This window comes from Lissotriton vulgaris, unplaced genomic scaffold (genome assembly GCF_964263255.1).
Source record: "Lissotriton vulgaris unplaced genomic scaffold, aLisVul1.2 SCAFFOLD_3993, whole genome shotgun sequence".
Taxonomy (NCBI): Eukaryota; Metazoa; Chordata; class Amphibia; order Caudata; family Salamandridae; genus Lissotriton; species Lissotriton vulgaris.
The window spans coordinates 74,584-99,230 of record NW_028253798.1 but is presented as its reverse complement, the minus strand read 5'-3'; the positions used below and the strand labels follow the sequence as shown (position 1 = coordinate 99,230).

Genomic DNA, 24,647 nt, shown 5'->3' with positions numbered 1-24,647 from the left:
CGGGATGTGCAAACACGCTGGAAGCACGACCTCACTCCGTTGCGGCCAGGGGGGGGAACCGGAGCAGCCACGTGAGGTAGGCCTTCTCGAGCCCCGGTCTTGCGTAGTTGCCGTAGGTCGGCTACGCCTCGGCTGCCACCGTCTATTCAGCTCCGCTCCGTCGACGAAGGCCGCTTCGGCACCCACCCAGGCGCCGTGTCACGGGCACGCCGGCAGGCCACTCGCAGTCGCTGGGTCACCTCGCCGGAACACAAAGCCCGAAAGTCTCGCGGCTCTCGGGCTGCTCGTAGGTCTCTCAGCGGGCACCGCCTCGGTCGGCACCCGAGCGGAACCACCGCCGCGGCGGGACAACTGGAGCTCACCGACTGCTCTGCACCACCACGGGGATCACCAGGTGTGGTAGCCGCCCGATCTGGGGGAGATCAGCGGCTGTGAGCGGTGCAGGGTTTCCAGGGGCTCGGGAGCTCTCGGCAAGTGCGTCCTCTCAGCCCGCCATCTTTGCCACGCCCCCAGATATTTGTGTTTAAAGGGGGATGTTACATGTTCAGGTACCTAGAGGTGTGAGCAGTGCCCTTTGGCAAGTCAGGAATAAGTAATCAGTAGCTTAAGATCTCACAGTATTTAGCACTGCAGCTATGTTTGGAATGGAAGGTGAGAAGCATTTATTTTGTGAATGTTTGGAAGATCTTGTGGAATCTATGTAGGGTTTACCACAGATTAGCAGTAAACATGAAAGTTGCGGACAGAAGGACAGTACATGTGTATAGGTTCGAGGAAACTCTGTGTGTGTCGTAGAGATGTGCAGCAGCTATTTGAATGTCAGAGTTGATGTAAAGAGTAGTACTATCTTTGTGGGGACTGGAATATGTGAAAAGTACATCTGCTTGTGTCAGCATTAACAGCATTCATAGGAAGCAAGGCTGGACATATCAGCAAGGGCTCAGTCAGCAGAACTTATATAAGTTAGATAGTGCCCCATACATTTCAGTGAAGTGGAAAGCAGCAATACAGGGTGGTGCACAAGTAATTAGTACCTGAGTGTCAGTAAAGAGGAAAGTGATGGGAATATCCTGCAATCCAGCCTTCAGCAGAATGCCTTTGATGTCCTCTCGCCACTCAGGAATTCCGTAGTTCTTAGCGAGTTCAATCTGGAAGCTTTCATATTCTGCCCTATAACCAAGGAAGAGATTTAAATCAGTACCCCTGACCCATCCAATTGGAATGCTTCGAAAGTTGGCACCCTCTACTGCTCGTCTGAATTCTAGGTTCAGCTACCGACAATGTGGACATCATTTTATTTTTTTGTGAGGGTAAGATTAGGGTTTCGGGAAATACTAGGCCTTTTGCCCATCTGACGTTGGTCGTTAGACATTGTTAACTGCTTTTCCCTTCATTATTTGCCCTTGCCTCTGGCACACAATTGCAGGGTGGGCAATTAAAAATCGTTTGCCGCAGTCAACACCCTCTGACTGGGGTTCTTTCCTTAGTTGACATCATAGGAAAAAGTCAATAATGTTTAATCAAAAAAAAGAGAAACTTAAAGAGATTCAACTGACTAAGTACTTCCCCTCGTACATATTTACTCCAGCTTGCCAGAGACTGGGTAAAAAACCTTGTATTGAACTCAAGCAGGGGCACAGGCAAGAATGTTTAGATATTTTTAGAAAGCAGCACTGTTTTGGTTTTGTATTAGTACCAATGCCGCTTTAAACATCAGTGCACAATGGCACTGATGTTTAAAGCATCATGCTAGACTAATGGTAAAACTGATGCTGTATAAATTAATTTAACATAATACTGCAGAATTACTATGGAAATTAAATACAGCTCCTTCACTTTCATATGATCAACTGGGCATGAAGGGGTTTTTGTTTCACAATTCTTTATTGGAAGATTAAAACAAAACAGTGGATAAGGAAAGGGTGGACAGGGAACATAAAATACCATGTATAAAACACTAATACTGTACAAAAAACACAGTGCAAGATGAAACAGAGCGCTAGGTACACAGTATGTGGTTTTCCCACAAGGCAGGGCCCCTTGAAGGACAAGGAGGAGCAAAATCAAGGACGACATGCGGGTCCACATCTCTACACAGAATTGTCAGAGGGGTGAGGGAGGGTCCATAAAAACATAACATGACAAAAAGAAACTAATAGAGGAAAAGCAAACAGGGATCCATACTCACGTTCACATGCCCGGGAGGAGGAAAGTGGGGGAAAGGGGTAGAGAATAGGGAGAGAAGGGGGAAGAGAGGAAAAAGATGAGAGGCAAAGAAGAAGAGAGATGTGGAAAAAGTGGGAGTGAGGGAGGAAAGAGTTTACCTTTTCTTAAAGACTGTTTTCACAAAATCACAAGTTTTAAAGTTGTTGTTAAAATTATTTCGGTAAGAACCCCAGAAGCCATCTCATAAAAAAGTCTCTTAACTATTTTTTGTTTTGCTTGCTTCGATAACTTTATTTCGGTCTCAACGGACCATAAAAGTACATGATAAAATACATATGTAGCAACAATTAAAATAATAAATACCAATACAAATTCGAATTCAAACACATCATAAAAATACACAGAAATAGAACTTTAAAACTATAACTTCAACCAATAGCTTAAAACCTGATTAAACATTTTAGTTCTTTATCGAAGTATTTCATTACAGTTTAAAACAGAATAGTTCCTAGTGCCCGATTGCTTCATGGATAAATTTCCTACGTCTGTGCCACATTCCATTCAAAAAACGCGAGACAGCAAAGATGATTGGAGGGTGCGTGTCATACTTTAGGACCCTGAATGCTTGGACACACTGGCGGAAGCCTAGATTTCTACAAATATGTATCACCCAACGTTTGCGTACTGCTAGGTACGCTGGACAGAAAAAAAGGACGTGAGTTTCATTTTCCAAGTGATGTTCACAGGCTGGGCAATCAGAGCTCTTATTGCTGTCCCATTTGCAAGTGAACACCCTTAGTGGAAGAGTACCCAACCTAAATTGCATATATAGTTTTCTTGCTAGAGAAGGGTAGATCAGATCTAAACATTCTTCCTTTTTATACTCTATTTTAACTTGGGGAAACTCAATAGTCAGTCTCCCCCTTTCAGAACTCGCATGGAGGGTTGCTAGAATATGATCTCTGAACTGGGAAGCCAGATCGGCCTTAGCTAACACTGGGCAGGCTACATCAGGAGTTTTCCAAAGTTCCTGTAGGCCAATCTTGATACTAGTAGCCTTGATGTGGGATAACTACGAGATGTTCTTACTTTTCAAAACATCCCAAATTTCCCAGAAATCATTCTTATAGCAGACGAGTTCAGGCACAGACCATAGTCTTCTCCAGTACATTAACGGGAGTAGTGCCATTTCCTCCTCGATAGGGAGTAGACCTAGATCCATGCGAAGGGGTACAAGTGGAGTGCTCATTGGGAGACCCAGTAAATTCCTCTAAAATGTATGTTCTACATTCGCAAGGTTAGTGGATTTTTGCTGCCCCCACAGTTCGGCCCCATAGAGAGCGACCGATCTGGCCTGCAAGTTATAAATTTCAATAACAGGAGCAGTGGGCTTGAACTCAGACCCTCAATGGAGTTTCTGAATCCCCCCCACTACTTTAGTTAACTTAAGTGCTGCCTTGGCTAACTGGGTGTGTCCCATTTCAAGTGTTCTCCCAAGGTAATACCCAAATATGCGAAGGTCTTGACCCGTTCCAGTGGGATTCCACCCAGAAGGGGATTCGGACGTGCCTGCCTGGGAGGGTTAAAAATCATAAACTTAGTTTTATCTAATTTTATCTCCAGGCCCCTAGTTGCACAAAAGTCAGCAAAACCATCCAAGGTTCGTTTAATGCCCGTTGATGTCTTGGACAACAACACATTGTCGTCCGCGAACATCAAAGCGGGCACTCTACCTGTAACTAGCCTCGGGGCATCAGTGTCCTTAACTCCATGGAGGTGGTTAATAAGCCCATTAATGTATAGGCTGAACAGGGTGGGAGCCAGGACACACCCCTGGCGCACCACCTGGTTCACAGGGAATCGGGCTGACAATACGCCATGCTTCCCACACCCAACCTGCGCGTACGTATCAGTATGGAGCCTAACCAGTACATTCAGGAGATATAAGGGTAACCCAAGTTCGAATAGTACCCTCCACAATTTGTCCCTGGGGACCAGGTCAAACGATGAGTGTAGATCAGCGAAAATCGTGTAGAGGCTGCCACCCTCCACGATTACCGTTTTCCAGTATATGACCTGAATCTGGTCCACAGTCGACGTTCTCGACCTAAAACCAGCCTGATAGGGGGTTAAGATCTCATTTTCCTCCATCCAACTTTGTACTCTATCTAGAATGATTCGTCCCATCAATTTTTGGATAACGTCAATCAGGCTAATGGGCCTTTAATTGGACGGTTTGAGAGGACAGCCTTTTTTAAAAATAGGAACTATTTCGGCACTGCGCCAAGTATCTGGAGGGTCCATTCCTTTAGTATGGCATTAAAAAGGACACGTAGATATGGAACCCATATTTCCTGTTCGGACCGAAATAAGTCCCTCTGTAGTTTATCCAAGCCAGGCGCCTTGTTGGGAACTAGTTTTAAAATAGCAGCCTCTACCTCCAAGGAGGTAATCTCACAGATCCCCTCCAGTCGATGCTCGTGGAGGAGGCCTGGGATGGGAGATATAGGGCCTTCGTTGCTCGAGTGTGCATACAGAGCTCCGAAGTGAGCTTCCCAGGCTGTCGCGGCTATATTTGGTTCCGTTGCCATTTTGCCCTCTCCGCTCCCACAACTAACAATTGTCCAAAATGATTTTGAATCTTTGGTCATAAGTGCAATTCTGAGATCTTCCCAGTTATCAGCTTCCCACTCTTTCTTTTGTTTTAGGGTGACCTGCTTATACATAAGCAGACAATGCTTTATCCTTGTCTTGTCCTTTATTTTTACTGCAAGTATCAAGTCTTTTTTCGCTTTCCTGCATTTAGCATTGTACCATGGGTGGACCAAGACTGGTTTTACCTTTTTGCTTCCTTCTTGCTGGAACACATCGGAGAGTTCCAAGATTAACTGTTTATGTATTCCCAGAGGCTTATCCTCTGATCCTGGGTATAAGGCAATTACCTCCGCCTCTCCCATATCTCTTAAGTGAGGCAAGACCCTTTGGTATATTTTAGCAAGTTTCTTTAGGCGAACCCCGCATATGTGGCCATTTGACTCTACGCCTGTTGTTGGTTAACATGAGCGGTGGATCTAATGAGTTAGGCTCAGAATTTGGGTTAAATAACCCCAGACTCCCTGGTTTAAGCGTCATAACAAGAGGGTTATGATCGCTGTCTTTCCTAGAAAGAATCTGGAAATCCTATCCCAGGTCCTAGGTTCCACCAAGATATAGTCCAGAATGGAGTTTCGCCCTTCTCAGTTGAAAGTCATTCGGCCAGGCCTATCCGATTTGGTCCTCCCATTGCAGGCCCTAAGAGAGGCCACAAGCATGAGAGAGTTAATTTGGAGGACCAACGGCGTCCATGCTCTGACTACCGGAATCTGTGGTTCCGGAATATAACAGTACTGATCCTCTTCGTCTGGGCCATCTATGCTTACATCAGAAAGGGGCTCGAACTGGCAGTTGAAGTCACTTCCAACTATTAGGGTAACTGCTGGGTCAAGGGTTAGAAGGAACTGTCTAAGCTGGTCAATGACTCCAGACTCCTTCCCACTCGGTGAGGGCCGTGAGTAGATATTTATTAAGGCAGTTTGTCTATTTTCTGGAAGTGTTAGGAGGACACACTGCACGTCAGAAGAGCAAGTTGGAATCTGCACTGCATTGGCACCCAGGTGGGTACCCACCCAGATGCTTAGTCCCCCCGAGGGTCTACCCCTACACTTCGTTGTTGCTGATATGCTAAAGGTAGAGAACCCTCTCCTCTGGATATCCTCCAGGGCCCACGTTTCCTGGAATAGACATACATCACAATTTTCCACGAATGATCCCCAGTCTGGAGACAACAGTTTATTCTTAACTCCAGCAACATTCCAGCAGAGAATTTTGATAGTTTTGTTGGGCTTCCTCCCCACAATTTCCATCTGTGCTATATTGTGGATGTCGTCCCTACCAAGCAGGGCATCGGTCGACTTCCCATTCCCACTGGAATTTGGCCTCTTCACCCGTGACATCCTATCAAATGTCCTTCCCTCTTCCAACAAGGAAGCAACACAGCTAGTATCCTCCTGGATAGTTGATAAAGACACTCCAGACACTACCCCCCTATCCCCCCTACCCAGGCACCTAGTAGCCGCCCTAGGTAGCCCACCTCCCTGAGAATTAGATGATTGATGGAGCAGACATTTGATTCTAGGCCTTCTCTGGCTACTAAGAGGCCCTGAGCATCAGTGTGGGTGGAAGGGGACAGAAAACTCTTTGGCCGTCAGTCTATTTGGTCTAAAACACCATATCTATTGCTCAGAGGGAGCAAATCGCCTCTAAAGGTGTAGGTGTTCGCTCCCTTCCGAGCAGCTTGCTCAACCTGTACCCCAAAACCCAAAGTATCACCATTCTCCCAAGGCTGGCCACCTCTAGAATCGCTAAAGGAAGCAGGAGAGAAATACGTTAGGTAGAGGGATTGAATTTGTGTTCCAGGGGTACTGTGGCCCAGTTGCAGATATAATCCACCACCCGACTGTTCCTGAAATTGACTACAACACAGTCTCCCCTTATGTTTTTTACCCGAGGCCCCACCCAGCCCACGCGTCAAGCAAAAAGAATTTCGCTAGATATGTATGGGGGGAGTGGCCTGTTGGTGTTCAGCCAATGGATACATTTGTTTTTAAGGTCACCATAGTCCACCCTTTTACCCTGTTGCAGACCTGGAACCCCTGCGAGAACTATCACATACGGAACAGACTCAGGAGGGAGATCTAAACATTTATGTTCTAAGACTGGGACACCAAGAATGGTACTACTACTATGTGGGAGTTGTACATTTTCTGTCCCTCTACCTCCCTCAGTCGCATTGGTTCCACTCGTTGCTAAGTTGTTATTCACAGTACTAGCAATGGGTAAAACTAGATGATCACTGACCGAAGCGGGGGCCCTGAGCGGTAAAGAAGGCTGCGGGGGAGGGGCTCAGGTGATGGTGGTTGCTCCCTCCGGCCAGGTAATCAGCAAGGGTCCCAGCAAGGCACGAAAACACCACTGCGAGTGGCACCCGCGAAGCAGGGGCCACGAGCGGTAAAGAAGGCTGCGGGGGAGAGGCTCAGGTAATGGTGGTTGCTCCCTCCGGCCAGGCAATCAGCAAGGGTCCAGGCACGAAAACACCACTGTGAGCGGCAATAGCGAAAATTTTGTTAGGCAAGACAAGCCTTTTGGTATAAACAATGATTTAGGGAAAATCCACATTACTTTATTTAATAATTAATCAATCAATGTTTATTTCTGAGAATTACCCTATAAAACACACACATATACATACAATTAATGATAATACATCCATAGTAGAAACACACTAAAACATGATAAAACAGATTAGAATTCAAAAGAGAGGCCTCAGTGCTTTTTTTAAGCCAAACAATGTATAAGAGTTCTTATACTAAAATCAATGTGCTCACTCATATCACTGTGAGCACATAATATCTAATTCTCATATTCAGACACAGCGGTCTTATCCATTTTTTCCTAGCATACTTATAAGCCGGGCAGAAAAACTAAATATGATCAACATTTTCCAGAACAGTAGTACAAGTCAAAAAAATTCCAATAAAATCATTAAACCTGCCCACTTATATATAAAACTGTTAGTTAGCAGCATCCCATATCTAAATTTGACATCAAGTTTTTTAGATTGTCGACGACAAATAGCATCCATGAAACTTTCACAGCGGGGAGTAAGCTTACAGGCCAGGGGCGTGTCTGTCAAAGTACCATAACTCACAGAAGAATGGCAATCGTGAACTACAAAATCTCTGAAAGCTTCAACTGCAGCCCACCTCAATCCTCATGCAATTAATAAAGGGTCATAGCAAAATGTTTCTAGCCCCATGTTTAGCATCCAAGATTTTCCATGGATAAGCCAAGGCAGCTTATGATTCTTATTGAAGTACAGAATTTCTTCACGTCCCTTCCTATACAAAAAGAGCTCAGGTGTTGATCAAATGTGAATCCAAAAGAGGAGCGGTCTAAGAGCTGCCAAATCCCCAATTCTCTTTTGCCCAAGACCAAAGTACAGTACGATAGAAGGAGTTCTTTGTGGTAGGTTCAACAAGGTTCTTGTAAAAGAAGCCTTACAACAAATTAGAGCAGTAATATTAGTAATTCCTCATATTTCAGCACCAAAATTGGTGGCAGATTATGCCTTAGCTCTATAAACTTCCAAAGATAGAAATAAAGACCTAGAAGTCAAGTCAAGTCAAGTCATAAGATTTGTATAGCGCACTACATACCCAGAGGGTTTCAAGGCGCTTAGGAAGGGAAGGAGGATTATTTGTCAAATATCCAAGTTTTAAGCTGCTTTCTGAACGCTAGGTGATTCTGGGTGAGGCGAAGGTAAGCGGGGAGTGAGTTCCATGTTTTGGCAGCCAGGAATGAGAAGGATCTACCTCCCATGGTGGTCTTGTTGATGCGAGGTACAGTGGCGAGGGCTTGGTTGGAAGAGCGAAGTTGGCGGGAGGGGGTGTAGAAGGACAATCGGGAGTTGAGGCAATCTGGTCCGATGTCGTAGAGTGATTTGTGTGCGTGGGTGAGCAGCCGGAAAGTGATCCTCTTGTTGACGGGTAGCCAGTGGAGGTCTTTAAGGTGACCAGAGATGTGTTCGTTGCGTGGGATGTCTAATATAAGCCTGGCTGAGGCGTTTTGGATTCGTTGTAGTTTCTTCTGGAGTTTAGCGGTGGTACCTGCGTAGAGGGTGTTTCCGTAGTCCAGTCGGCTCGTGACTAGAGCGTGGGTGACTGTTTTTCTTGTTTCGGAGGGGATCCAGCGAAATGTTTTTCTGAGCATGCGAAGAATGTTAAAGCAGGAGGAGGATACGGCGCTGACTTGTTTGTTCATTGAGAGTGAAGAATCCAGGATGACCCCAAGGTTCCGTGCGTGGTCTGTCGGGATGGGTGCTTTTCCGAGGGCTTCCGGCCACCATGAGTCGTCCCATGCAGAGGGGGATGTACCTAAGATGAGGACTTCTGTTTTGTCTGAGTTCAGTTTCAGACGGCTTTGTTTCATCCATTCGGCGACTTCTTTCATTCCTTCGTGTAAGTTGGTTTTGGCGGTGCTGGGGTCCTTGGTGAGAGAAAGGATCAGTTGGGTGTCATCCGCGTAAGAGATGATGTTGAGGTTGTGTTGGCGGGCGATGGCCGCGAGGGGGCTCATGTATACGTTGAAGAGGGTGGGACTGAGTGAGGAGCCTTGAGGTACACCGCAGATGATTTCAGTGGCCTCTGACTTGAATGGTGGGAGGCGGACTCTTTGGGTTCTTCCGGTGAGGAACGAGGTGATCCAATCCAGAGCTTTTCCTTGGATTCCGATGTTACTGAGGCGTTGTAGAAGGGTGCTGTGGCAGACTGTGTCGAAGGCTGCAGAAAGGTCGAGGAGGATGAGGGCGACTGTGTCTCCATTGTCCAGTAGAGTTCGAATGTCGTCTGTTGCTGCGATGAGGGCGGTCTCAGTGCTGTGTTTGGCTCGGAAGCCAGATTGTGAGGGGTCGAGGGATTTGTTGGCTTCGAGGAAGGCGGCGAGCTGGTTGTTGACGGCTTTCTCGATGACTTTGGCCGGGAACGGAAGAAGCGAGATGGGGCGGTAGTTTTTGAGTTCGGTGGGGTCTGCTGTTGGTTTTTTCAGAAGGGCGGTGAGTTCAGCGTGTTTCCAGTCTTCTGGGAAGGTGGCGGAGTTGAGGGAGCAGTTGATGACGTCTCGGAGGTGCGGAGCTATAACGGAGTCTGCTTTGTTGAAGATGTGGTGAGGGCATGGGTCTGTGGGGGATCCTGAGTGGATGGAATTCATCAGGCGGATGGTGTCCTCAGTGGAGATTGGGTTCCAGGCGTTAAGGGTGTTTACGGGGGGAAGATGGTCAGCAGATGGTAGGGTGGGTTGGTTTCCGGATTTGTTGTCAAAGCTGTTGTGGATGTCAGCAATCTTGTTGTGGAAAAAAGAGGCTAGGGAGTCGCAGAGGGTTTGAGAGGGGGTGATGTCGTTGGAGTTGGCTGAGGGGTTGGAAAATTCCTTAACGATGTTGAAAAGTTCCTTGCTGTTGTGGGTGTTGTTGTCAAGTCGGTCCTTGAATGCTGTTTTCTTGGCTTTTCGGATTAGTTGGTGGTGAGTACGGGTGGCGCTTTTGAAGGTGTCTTTGTTGCTGGCGGATGGGTCTTTTTTCCAGGCCTTTTCAAGGGAGCGGCACAGTTTCTTGGACTTCTTGAGATCATCGTTGAACCATGAGGCCTTCTTGTTTCCAAGTTTGTGTAGACGTTTTTTCAGTGGTGCTAAGGTGTTAGCGGTGTTGGATAGCCAAAGGGTGAGGTTGGAGGCGGCTTCGTTGGCGTTAGAAGAGAGGGCTGGGGAGGTTAGAAGGAGCGATGTGGAGATCTGATCCGTGGTGATTTTGTTCCAGTTTCTTTGTAGAGTTGGTTGGAGGTGGATGATGGGTTTTGGCTTGTTGTAGGTGAAGTGAACGCAGCTGTGGTCAGTCCAGAGGAGATCCGTGGTGTGGCTGAAGGAGACATGGTTGCTGGAGGTGAGGATGGGGTCAAGTGTGTGACCTGCGATGTGGGTGGGGGAAGTGACCAGTTGTTTAAGTCCGAGTAGATGTCCTATACATTTTTCTAACAGGCGATACTCTACGGAGCAACAGTGCTTTACTTTTCTGAACATGTTTTTTCCACAGTAGTGATTTATCGATTCCAATCCCCAGATAATCAAAATGATCTACTCTATCTAGCAGTTGTCCACCCAATCTCACAACCCTCTGCAAGGTTTGCATGCTGTAAGAAAGTGCTCTCTTTTTGCATGGTTGCCTCCACTCTTTGCTGAACTGCTGATGTACTTTGACTAAGTGTGCCCTGGACTCCTGCCAATCAGGCACCCAGAGACGATGTTCTTTCCCTAATACTGCATTGAAGACAAAACCCAATTGGCACTCTCTGGCCACAGGTCAGACCCTGGTAACTGGTACCACAGGTAGCCAGGGCACAGTGACCGGGAAAGGCCTCTAAGGGCTTCAGCACTTATTGTGCCACCCTTAGAGGCCCTGTACCTTCACACTCACACACTGCCTTTGCAGGTTGCGTGTTTTGGTGCAGAACAAAGCGAAAAGTCGACATGGCACATGCCCCTGTGAGCCATGCCTACAACCATCTGCCTTTGGCATAGATCAGCCACCTCTAAAGTTGGGTGCACTATACCAGTGGTGAGGGTAAAGGTGCATGAGCCCTGTACCCCTACAGTGTCTAAGCCAATTCTTAGACATTGTAAGTGCAGTAATGCCATTAAGAGTATATGGTGCTGGGAGTTTTCCATTACGAACAGTACTATAATGGCTTTACTGAAAACTGATAAGTTTGGTATCAAAATGCCCACAGAGGGCATCTTAGTGATGCCCCCTGAAAAACGACCTAACACTAGTGTCCAGGCTGAGTGGCTGCTCCCCAGCTGCCACCCAGACATGTTTCTGGACGCCTGGGCCGAGAGCCTGCTGCTCTCGGGGCCTGAAACAATGCACATCCTGGGGCGAGGTGCCAAGCCTCCTCCCCCAGGATGGGCAGAGTCCATGAAGGGGAAGCTTCAAAGTCTTGCTCCCTTTGTTGAGCTTCCCCAGAACTTTCGCTACTTCCAGCAACTGGTCTCCATAGGTTCTGACCCCCACTCTGGCCTTAAGAAACGGCAGGAAAACCGAGTGAGCAAGGCAGGTGTGTCCACCTTTGCCAACCCCACCCCTCAGGTGGGGGAGGTGTGGTGAAGAACAACTCTCAGTTCCCACCATCTTGTAGATGGGGCAACCCAGTCAACCAGAGTGAGGCATATGCCCTCCTCCACTGGAGGGTGGCATAATAGGAGGTATACCCACCCCAAGGAAGGGAGCCATTGGTCCCAACCTTTTACTTACCTGTAACGCCCCTAAATCTAGTATTTAGGGGCACCCCCGAACCTTGCCTCCTCAGACAAGCAATGACCAAGAAGAAAAGAAGACAAAGGACAGAACAGCCGTGCCGAAGAAGAGGAGGACGCCCACTGACTTGGCCCCAGACCTACCATCTGTCCTAACTCGAATCTGCAGAAGCAGAACTCCTGTGTGTCCTGCAGCCAGCAACCTCAAGAACCCAGAGGACCGGCCCGGCCTTCCAAAGAAAAGACTTTGTCTCCTGTGAACACCAATTTTTTTCACCCTCAGACTCCAGCTACAGCAAAATCCGCAAGTCTGCACCACTCTGCACCTGTCGCCCACAGCCCGAGTTCGAGTGGCCTAACACCACGAGGAGGTCTCCCGGCATTCCTGAACCGAGATCTAGTGATACCTGACCTGCCTCAAGCCTCCAGCCGATGCCTGCAGCCTCAATCCGGAGGGTACCCCCAACCGCCGCAACAAGGAAGATCCGACCCTAAAAGACACCCCTGCACCCCACGCTCCATGGCCTTGGGTGGCCCTACCAATGGTGCCCAGCCACCCCCAGCATCCCAACTTACCTCTCCAAGTGTTGGTCGCTCCCAGAAGACCTTAGTCCCCGAGCGTGCAGTGTGTTTGCAAACTGGAGAATCCCCATTTAAAATAACAGGGCAACCAATGCCAAAACAGCACCCGGCACCCAGCCGCACTAGTGCAGCTGTGGGTGTTCCTACGGTGCTAACTTGAGCCTCCATTTGCCCTGAGCTAAAGTCCAGGAGCTTTGCTCCCGCAATCCGATGGCCTGTTCTTGAGCAGCCACCAACCGGATGCTCCTTATCCCCCATTGAATAACATTGGGCCTCAGCACTCTGCACCCGGCCTCCCTAGTGCCGCTGAGGGTGCTTTGAGAGTGCATCCTCGACCCTGGGAGAACCCTAAGTCTAACCCCAGAGAACAAACTCCCACAAGAAAGTACTTACCTGTTAACCGATGACTCTAATTACTCCCATAGGATAACATTGACTGTTCTCTGTGAAAAAGGTTCTAAGTGTGGAGTTTTAAAATCTATAAAAGTCTATACAACTGTGTACAAATAACCAAAACACATTTATTCATCTTTATACAGGAAATGTCCTAGTACAGTATCCAGGTATACTACACTCTGTAAGAAAAGAAATCCGCAAAGTAATATACATGACCTACCACTGAAAAGTCAGTACAAAGTATATGTACAATATTTCAAGATATTGCATTTCCAGTAATTTTACTGTAACCAAAACAAAGTATATATACAACAGCAATTCAAACTGTATTGTTACTGCAAAGAATAAACAAATTACCTGGGCTTTGTTCTAAGAAATAAATATAACTAAATAATCTATACTACTAGTATAAAGAGAGAACAGAAACCTTTTGGCATGGTAAACACGGGAACCACAACGCCAATCTACACACCCAATACATTGTTGGAATCCTCAGCGTGTGCAGATGGACATAGGCGACATAAAATTAAAAAAAACGTAAATTGAAAAATAAAAATTTCAAAACAAAGTAGTCCCCTAAAACTAGCGCCGGCCGCGACGTAGCGCTGACCGCGACCTAGACGTGATGACGACATACGGGGGAGGAGCGGTGACGTGCGGCGAGGAGTGGCGGTGGAGTCTGGAGTGGGCCACTCAGGTAAGGCAAAGAGCGGCGAGGAGTGGCGGTGAAGTCCGTTGCGGGCGGCTCAGATAAGGCAAAGGCAGGCTGGAGGCGGGTGGTGGGAGGCGGGCGGCGGACGACAAGCGGGAGGATCGAGGCGCGAGGCGGGCGGGAGGCAGGAGGCGGGCTGGACAATGTCGGGGCAGGAGGCGGGCTGGGCAATGTCGGGCGGGCGGCGGGGGGCGGCGGGGGGCGGCGGCGAGGCGGAAGGCGGGAGGGATGCGGTCTGGGCAATGTCGGTGCGGGCGGGAGTACACAGAGCCTTAAAATGCTGTCCCAGCCCCCTTCTGCCCCGGGCGGGGCGACTGCTAGTATTTTTATACAAAGCAAATTGGTCTGAGTTCAGTCTTTGAGTTTGTGCAATCATTTGCTGATTGATTGTGTATAACAAATGCTTAACACTACCCTCTGATAAAGCCTTACTGCTCGCCCACACTACCACAAATAGAGAGTAAGGTGCTACCTACTTTTACCTCTGCCTGCCTTTGGGGTTCCACTGGACTCTGTGCACACTATACCTCATTTCGGTATAGTAAATTCAGAGCCAGCTTCCTACACATGCTATTAAAGTCATATATTTAGTCTTAGCTACATTAAACTCTAGATCCCCACAGAACACAAAAGTCAGTAAATATACTAAGTAAATTCTGAAGACACATTAGGGTATGAGATAAGAGCAAGGTACTGCCCACAGATAAAAGTGTGGGTATGGGATTTCCCCCCAATACTGGAGCATTATGGGTGCAGTTGTTTAAGAAGTCCATGGCTTCATTTATGCAGAGAGAAAACAAAGTTAATGCAAATACGCATCCCTCTCTTCCACAGGGAAACGTAACTTTCCACACTTCCCCCATCTCACTTTAGCATAATTATTTGCATGGAGCCTAATTATTACATAGAGAATGTTTTCAGGCAAGCCCTTTGACTTGAAGGTGTGGAAAAGTGTATTCTTAGGGAGAAGCAGTACTTGAATAAACAAAAGTCACATATAAAGTCTCCAGTTTAGAATACTTCTAAAAGATTAAGGCCCACATGCATCAAGCATTTTTGGAGTCGCAAACGGTGCGATTCCTTAAAATCGGCCGTTTGCGATTCCAAAAATGCTTTTTTGGATGCATCAAGCAATTTTAGAAATCGCAAAATTTTTGCGATTTCTAAAATTGCGATTGCTTTTAAGAAATCGCAAATTTGCGATTTTTTAAAAGCAATGCATGATTACTTTTAAAATTGCGAAATCGCAATTAGGGGGTCAAATTTACCGAGTGGTTGAACCACTCGGTAAATTTGCAAAAAGTGTTTAAAACGCTGAAAATGCATTTTTTTCAACATTCATGTTACGGACACACATGTCCTTAGGACATGTGTGTGTGAAACATGATGCGAAAAATACATTTCAGGGGTGCATTAACAATTTGCGATTTTCAAAGTGAAAATCGCAATTTGCTAATGCCTTCCTATTGCTTCCTATGGGCCTTTTGGCCCATAGGAACCAATGGGAATAGCAAATTCGCAAATTGTATTTCGGTAATTTATGCGATTCGGTAAAAATTGCGCTTTTTACCGAATCGCATAAATTTACCGAAAATAATCATGCATCCCGTTTTGCGAATTCTAAAATGCGAATCGCTATTTTTCGCACTTTAGAACTCGCAAAATCCCGGGATGATGCATGTGGGCCTTAGACAAACCTAAAACTGATTGCACTAATTTTGCTCCTAAAACCTGCTTAGTAAGGTGATAAAACCTGTGTCTCGTACATCCACCTGGTTAACTTATCAAGCAGTTGCATAGCAAACATTTTCTATAAGGAATTAATCAAACAAATTGGTCTATAATTTATTGGTACACTCTTATCACCTTTCTTGAAGATGGGTATAATTTCCGACCCTCTCCAAATATCTGGGATATCAGCACCTTGGAGATTGCGTAGATCTCCTGTTATTTTGTCTGAGCCCAAGGTTTTCTCTGTTTGAACAGTTTCAATTGCTTTTAAAGTATCAGATAATGAAAAAAATGAGCGTCTGACCCTAAGTTCGCAATTATAGGAGTGATTTTCCCAAATATGGGGCAGAAGGTAAAGACCCATAGGGCTACAACCATGGAGGCTCTCAAAGGCCTCAAGACGCCAACATTCAAAATTATCGTTACCTTTAGCAGCTTCAAGGAGATCGGCCCAATTCTCTTTATCCAATTCATGTTAATGATATCTAGAATACGTCTTCATTTTATAAATACATGTGTTTAATGTACCTTGTTGCCAACTACTTGGCAAATGTTGTTTGATAAATCCACAACTATGCTTATGTTTGGTAAACATTAGTTGTATTTTGGGTGGAAATATAATCACCCAAGCCTCCCTTAGTAACTGTCAATTAAACATTGCTAGTTGTAAAAAAGTAATAAGCCCATAAGTGCAGTAAAATTAATCTCAATACATTGTTCTGTAGATATTGTCTAGTGCTATCAATCCTACCCTCGCCTTAGACTCTGATCTAAGTTAATATGTCCTGTTATCAAGAGGGCCTGTCCCTTGGTGCCATGCAGCAGTACTTTAATATGCTTGAACACAACATCTTGCATTGACCAACTGACAAAAGTACATAGGCTTATTTCAATCTTGTTAAAAATCCTGAAAGAATCAAGGAGACTGTGCAGTAGTAAGGTTGAGGCGGGAACTGGTAGGGGGAAACCTTTATCACAGATCATTGGAAGGGATAAGCTGGCAGGAGAGGAAGTAGAAGTCAGCTGTAAAAAATCTTGGGAGGATGACAGCAAGGAAGTGTACAGCTGGGGATTATACCGAGTGATGGGATGTAAGTCAGCAGTGGTAAATATAACTTTAAAAACGATAGCTGCCTAAAGCCAGACATTTATACATATATACATTTGGCTATTGTAGATATTTGAATAGTACAGTAAATGCTTACATATGTGTGGCTAATTTAGTAAGAGACTGCCGTCCACTGCCACCAACTCCCAGAAGCAGTGCATTTCCCATTGGCTGTCGCAGGATCCGGCTGACTCGGCAAATATGCTGAATGGCGTCCATGAAGAGTACGAGCTTCATCTTACTTGTGTTGATCTGGTTATAATCCTCCATGTAGTCTTCAATCACACGCACCATCTGAAGACAACAAGATATAAATATTAAATCACATACAAAACCCATACATGCAAATTAATAATTTGAAAGAACTTAAAGACAACACTTACATCATACACATGGAGAGACTCTTCTATCTATGCTAAGAAGACTTGTTGAACTACAGTGAAAATCTCTAGGTAAAAAATAGATCACAATGCGTTCTACGCATTATCCAGGAGACTAGTAGAATTGCACTGACCTCTTCAAACAAACATCGACAGTAATAACCATAATGGCTGTTGGGTCAGTGGGGCAGAAGCATCAACATCCAGGAGAACGAAAGGGGAGCTCAAACAGGAAAATAACCTAAACTATCTCCATCCAACCTCCCTTGAATCTTATTTTTAAAATAATTCTCAATTGCCAAAACAAAACAAACTAACATTTAAAAATGTTGGTGAGTGAGGCCAACATTTATACAAAATATGAATGGACCTTTAGGTTGGGAGGCTCCTATAGTATGACAATGTGCTTGTCTTGGCATTGAGTGTATGTAGTTCTCGTCCCAGTAGCCACAAAAGGTCTGGTCATCTTGATATTCTTGAAAGCCCCTGCTCTGTTTTTAAGTGTAACCTGGTTGTCTGAAAGTATGTGACCCACAAATGACTTTATGACTTTGGGAAAGGGAGGTGTCTTATCAACTACCCTGGTTAGGACTCAACACAAGTGTCAGAGAAAATCTGCTCAACGCCTGGTAGCTATGGCACGATCAGAAGGAAATTCTCTAGAGAAAGGCAGCTGCTTTGAAGCAGTACCAACAGTTTCAAAGTAAAGAACACAACAAAATAAAATTCCCAAGCCAAGTTAGAAAAAGCGAGAAATCAATAATGAGAAAAAAACACACCACCGAATAAGGGGAACCACAGATATGATTACAAAAAAATTTTAAAGCAAAAAGAGCATAAAAAAGTATAGTGTCTTTGAAAAACAAACAAAAGATCTTAGATGACCGAGATCTAATCATGATTTTAGTCAGACCACAACGTACTGAAAACTAGATAAACTAAGCAAGTCCATGTGATCAACGTCTCTGAAATGCAAGTTAAAATGTTTCTCCAGGACAAGGTCAAAGAATGAACCAGCAATGGATTCTCAAAGTCAGCTTTGTCATCATCAAGCTTCCACTAAAGCCATTTGTTTTGGCTTCAAAAGCTCAAAGAAGGACAAAGCTAGTTTTCATAGCCATAGCGTTTGCTTAGTAATTGGGATAGATTTGCTGACTCAGTCACTTTGTTGGTCCCCAAAGTCCTGCAGGTAGGCAAAGCTGTACATAGTAGCTGGGCAGGGCTTCACAAGGCCAAATACCTACACTGTGAGGTCCTGTAGAATCCGTTTTCAGTGTGGTAAAAAGCTCTCAGTAGGAGGACCCAGTTTTTATTGCCCACCTTGTGTGTAATATTCCAGGTTAAGCAAAAGCACATTGTTCCCAATGCCCAACTCACACTTTTCTCTAACTCCTGGGGTAGTATCTTCTAATCAATCATGGAGCCCAGAAGTTCTCATGGCAGCCTTATAGACACCACATATATTTTTCTAGCCAAGGGTCCTGATGGGTCCAGTCATTTGTGGTAAGCTAGGCCTTGCTGAAGTCAGGACTCCTGCTTTCTGTACCAATTTAGTAGGCAAACTGGACGTCAGCCACCTGATCACTAGAGAACATGTATCCTTCAGTCTTGTATTGGGCAGTAGCAAGTGACTGGAGAATATTCCCTTCCCAATCCTGCCTACTTTTTCACCTTATGCCCACCTACTTTTGCACTACTCCTCTTAAATGTAAAAGTGCTCATTGTTCTTGTGGAATCAAGCTGCACCAGGCTGGAGAAGCCCAACTAGGCTGAAACCGGTCTTGGGTTCTTGTTTGGAGAGGACCTGACTTGGACTGTTTCTGTTGTAGCAGGACCAAGGCTGATTTGCATATGAACAAATCTAATCTGAGGTGGTATCATGGGCAAAATAAAGATGGCTAGGATTAATCCGTGAGTAATTAAGAGTGGCTGAGATTATTCTGGCATACAATCTGGCAATGCGTAGAAATAACTATATACTGGAAAGCAATCATGCACACAATTTCACAGGTAACAGGAATAACGGTTGAGCCGGAACCGAAAAGGTGTTTACTCAACATCTGGGAACCGACGGACCTAAATCATGCAGCTCAAACTAGGGTAGCACTAGGTATGGCATTAGCGAAGAGATATATAGTGCAATTATGGGGAGCCAGACAGACCCAAGCAGTGGGTAGGTGGTGTTGAGATATGGACGAATTAATTATAACTGAAAAATCAGTATACATACATAGGAGATGCCCTATAAAATGGACACAGGTGTGGGGAAAGTGGAATGAGTATCGAGGAAACATTTGCAATCCCCCACAGGAAGAATCACTCTCAGAAGATACCGACTAGCTGCTGTGTCAATAGACTGTGCTAATACACTGAATATAAAGGTGGGCAGGAATGAGGGTGCAAAAGAAAACCCGAAATGTATGTGGACAAATTCTTGCTGTTCAGTGTTCGGCTATTGTCCGTTAATATGATGTATGCAACAATGCATACGTATGGTATTGCAGCAATAATTGTAATTGAAAATGTTAATAAACATATTTTTTTTTTTAAAAGAAGAGTGGCTGAGATTATTTCAAGTATTCCATCCATCCCTTTTTTGCAAGTGGCAAAGCTGAAAGAAGGCCTGCCACTGGCTCATGTTATTCATACATTGAGTCATCAATGTGCTGGCGTTCACGTTGAAGGGAATTCAATGACGGAGGAAGCAGCCAAGGCAATAGTACGCACTGCTGCCATTGCTGCAACAACTCGTTCCAGTACAAGGATAGACGGAACAACTATGATAGATGTCAGTTTCGCGTGCAACAGCTCAGCCCTGCCTAAAGGCTTTTCACTCAAGTATTCCTACAAGTTAGATGCACAAAAAATTCTATATGCTCAGATTCCAGTAGTGGGGGATAGAGTAATATCAAACACTGATCGCAGATTGGGATTGATACTAGCTGCACACAAGGGTCTGGGTTCAACTCATGCAAGGATCACTGCTACAGTTACACTTCTAAAGCAGCACTATTGGTAGCCAGGTCTTACTAAGCAGACCAAGGACTTTGTCCTCAAATGTGACATCTGCCAGCAGATGACGGGCTCCACCGTAACACTGGATACTGTAATATTTCTTTCAATTCATCAGAAATCAATTGGAAGGGATGGTTGGTTTGGCCTGTGGACACAAATGGGTGTCAATCTAGATTCCTGGGTAATACTGAAGGGTTTGGGATCATTAGGCCTGATCAGCGATAAGTAGAAACAGAACACTCAGGGTGGTGACGTCATATAATGCCTAGATTGACTACAAACCTCAACACTCTCCCAGGTGAAACAACACTTGCTCCTTCTTTCTGAAGACATGGGTCTCAGGGATTTTTTATTTTTATCAAGCCCCTGGAATCCACGTCAAAATCGCTTTTTGTGTGGAATATACAACAAGATGTGGAAGATTTCTCAACAGAAATCTGCTGAGAGATTACGCTAGATTGATAGGGTTAATTTAGAAAAAGCTTTGGCTGTAGTTGACAACGGTATGACCACTTTATCATCCAGAATGTATTCACTGGGCAACAGAGTGTCTTCTGCAATTGACATAATACAGCAAGACATGTTTATATTACAACATGGACAGTCACAATTACGGTCAATAGTAATACTGATCTGGGTGTTAAAAACTTTACGTTCGGGCCACGGGCCACGGCGTAACATTAACAGTGCAAATCTGTTTTCAGCATATGATCTAAGGGAGAGACAGATAGTAATGGCACGCTGAGATGCAAAATATACGATGTTGCACATTGAAAAATTAGACCATTTACTTTTCACCGTGGCTGAGACACCATCTACTGACTGGATAATCCATGGTTACATCCTCCTACCGGTCATGACTTTCCAATTCCAATATTGTCTTCAGTACCAACAGGTAGGCAGATATGAAGCGCAAGGTGAAGGATATGTGTGAGGGTATTGGGAATTACTGTTCAGGTTTAGATGCAGGAATGGGGACACAGACATTTTTCTAAGTGGCTCCTTGGTTTGAAAGGACATTTCTCTGCACGGGGCGTGCAATGTTTAGTAGCGAACTTGTTTTGTTGTCTGAAGGGTTCCCCAGCTGCTGTGATTCATCCTGTGTTCAGGCTGCTCTTGAATGGGAGCTATCTGATGCTGAATGATCGAGGTGGCTGCAGAATGGAACGGGCATCGCTTAGTTAGTGGCGGTTAATTCCATAGTCACTTGTTGTACACAAGTACTATTTTCACCTGCCCGCACAGTTAGGGAGAAGCACTAGGACTTTCAATAAATGTTTCTAAGATAAAATTTGATTCCCTAAGCAAACTGAAAGTTATGCTCTTGCAAAAAGATTTGGCCTTAACTTCAGCCAAAGGGACGTTTGATCTCCAGTTTGCATGGTCCTTGTCTGAGATACAGACACTACTCCACACTAACTTCCCATTGCATTTTGGGGAGCTGTTCCATTGTATCTTTAACATGTCTGATACGAAAGGAATAGTGCACTTTTTTAAATGTTACGGATCTGGTTTGGTTAGCACCTTTCAGATGATTTTCGGAGTTATACCATCTTTCACACACATCGTTTTTGGAGGGCTCCCGCTTGTCCTGCTACTTGTGGCTGAAATCCTGATTTGATTTGATTTTTTCCTGCAATGGGCGTCCCAGTTTAACTCGGAATGGAGACAGCACTGATAGTGCTGTGCTGCCGTCAGTGCATGATACACTGTTTCGGCACACCTTAGCTTCAAGGACTAAATGAGCATTGGTTCTTATCATTCAGGCCGGTCTGGCTTGACTGCATGCAACCTGTCTTCCGCTGTCTGCTTTGTAGCTACAAATGTGTCCTGGATATATGGCTCGGATCAGAATTGGCTGCACCACCGTACATGGAAGTACTGATGGACCCCTTAAGGCCAATGCATATTGTTGTCCCCAGCATATTCCATTGATGATGAATGCATTCTTAGAGCCACCATGGGATGCTTCAGGTCCTAATGATGTGAACAACGGCTCGGCGAAAAACTTATGGGATACAACGATGTCCCTCAGAGTCTGCTAGGGGAACTGGATAGAACCACATTTGCTCCATAAATATGCTACGAGGTGCGCCACTGGGAACGACTGAGGTTGTGGGTAACAGTACAGTTGTGTCTACCACTCGGAACACATACAAAATTGGCCTTTTCCGTGTGGGAATAATTTAACTTCTTTTTTAACCAAATGAACCAAAACAGCTTTTGCTTTTTCAAGCACCTTGACTTTCTGAGTGCTTGGATCTCAAATGATATAATGACTTAAAGACCACTTTTAGATGCTTTTAAGAGTAGTTTTTAACATCTTTAAATTGTCCGAGGGCTTTTTGAGTATCTTTTAAGATATCAACCCTTAGTATGAGGAGTGGGTGTTACATTCCCAAGTTAGGCCCATGTAGTGAAGCAGCTTATTTCTTACATTGTCCTTACAACTAACATTTTCATCCATGACCTTTTGCACATATCTGCATGCACAACAATGTTGGATTAGTTTCCCTGAAAAAAAAACTTGTTTACACATCTAGTTTTGCACAACATTATCACAATACCCTGAACATCATGTACAAGGTCTTGTTTCGCACTATGTACAAATTTCATCGCTATCTTCATTCATGGGGCGACAGGGCTATCTACATATCCATAACATCACTAATCTATACCCGCATCGCAAAACAGCTTTCTATTATAAAAGATGAGCATCCCAATAGATTAGCAGAGGAGGCACTTCCACTGACACCAAGGTCCTTCTATGCTGCGAAATCACCACGCAGTCGTCTGATAACTCGTGAGGGGTGTCCAGTTTGTGACCAAGACCGGGTCTTCACTCTATCCCTTCAGGTAATGGGGTTGGTTCAACCTTTGGGGGATTCTTGGCTTTACACCTACACACACTCTAGGTACACTTAGAGTAGGATTTGCATCGTGGGAGTATGCTAGATTTCTGCCTTGTTTTATATGCCTGCATATATACTTTGTTTCAGCACCATGGTAGAGCTATATCTACTATTTACGCTCTGGTGCTTGTAATCACATTTATCTGCTTCCATCTACTAATCATTGCAGTACACGTGTTTATAATGCAAGAATAACGTTGGTTGAATAAATATGATTGAAAACATCCCACTGTGTATTCTCTATTTTCTATATTTAAGAATAAGGGAGCAGGAGTGACTGAGCGAAAGGTTCTGTACTGTTTCCACAATTCTTGAGGGTCAGGGTTGTCATGTTCAGTGGTTGCCATAACCATTCACTCCTTGATAGGTTAGGGGGGCTTACCGAGGCACTGTGAGCTAGCTGGTCGGATGTATGACATTACAACACATGCTTTTACCACGCATGCTTTTACAACGTAAGTATTACAACGCAAACCTTTACAACGCATGGTGCTTTGGCGTGCTGGATAGTGAATAGTTTAATTTACTATTCCAACTCCAGTCCCCGTGGACACTAGGGAAGGTGTTGGATAGTAAATTAAATCTATTCCCTATCCTAGAGCGCCCCCCAGCGCAATGCGTTGTAATGGTTTGCGTTGTAATAGTTGCGTCGTAAAGGCACTGCGTGGTAAAAGTTGCGTTGTAAAGGATGTTCCCCAGCTGGTCTCTAGGCCAACATATCCTTTAGGGGTGACCAGAATCAGTCTAGATACCAAGCCCTTGGTTTATGTTGTCCAAACAATGTGCAGATCCTAGGGATTGGTAGGAGCTACACAACAATAGCTCTACACTAACTGACCAGGCGGTTCCGCTCGCTAAGTTCACACCATGGAAGTGCTTTCATAGTACCTGTGCTAGGCTTAGAAATATCTAGACCTACTTTTCTTTATTTCCTTTGAAGTTATGCTCAGTAGTTATTGTTTCATTTTTATTTCTGGTTGCTGTTCCTGTAATAACCTCTGTCTCCTTGCTCCAGCACCTTCTAACAACTCAACCATAACAGGGCAAATATAAGAACATGGTTTTGATAGTTGCACCTGTTAAACATTTCTAGTAACACTGCATCCATTTCCTTAAGTGGTACAGGTCCCTGTGTCAAATTAACTCACATTTTTGAGGAGTCCTATAGAGACATTTCCAAAGGGCTTTGGCTGTCTTTAATATCCTAGCAAACTGAGTAGGTCCCTTAAGGTGTTCTTTCACATTTTCAAGAGATTGCCATTCGCTTAAATATCGCATATTTGTAGCACCCCCTCTTTTCATCATGATGCATTAGTGCCCTTAGACACATCCGTCACCAGCCATCCCCCCATTTGAAAAGTTCAACACCTTGAACTTTCAGCATAGTTTTTCTCATACCTGTTTAACTCATTATGCTATCTGAGTTGTCACTTCTGACGTCATGTAACACACTTCATTGACAGGGGCTCTGCTGCTGATTCCATCCAGTTATTCTCCAGAACAACTCTCCTGGCCACCACCTTACTGTGCTTAAACCTCATTTTAACAGTTTTCTAAATTTCTAGTTCATAGTCACAGAAGTTATCTTCTGAGTTAAAGAGTGAAGTGTGAATGTTCGTATACACTGCCGCATGGTTGCACTGTCAGGCTGACACCAGACAGCACTGGTCTCACAACCAGTGACACCGGGTAGCATGCTGCAGCATGTTCTGAAGCAAGACAGCAGAAGCTCTGTGGTTCAAATT

General features: G+C 45.0%; 1 protein-coding gene across 1 annotated transcript in view; it reads right to left on the bottom strand.

The window, feature by feature from the left end:
* Positions 1-24,647, bottom strand: part of LOC147660748 (dynein axonemal heavy chain 1-like) — a 154,108-nt gene that overhangs the window by 74,136 nt on the left and 55,325 nt on the right. The window contains exons 5-6 of the mRNA XM_086951484.1: positions 16,693-16,889; positions 1,035-1,170 (exon numbers count right to left, since the gene is read on the bottom strand). Of these exons, the coding sequence (XP_086807610.1) occupies positions 1,035-1,170; positions 16,693-16,889 (333 nt within the window). The remainder of the gene's footprint in view (positions 1-1,034; positions 1,171-16,692; positions 16,890-24,647) is intronic.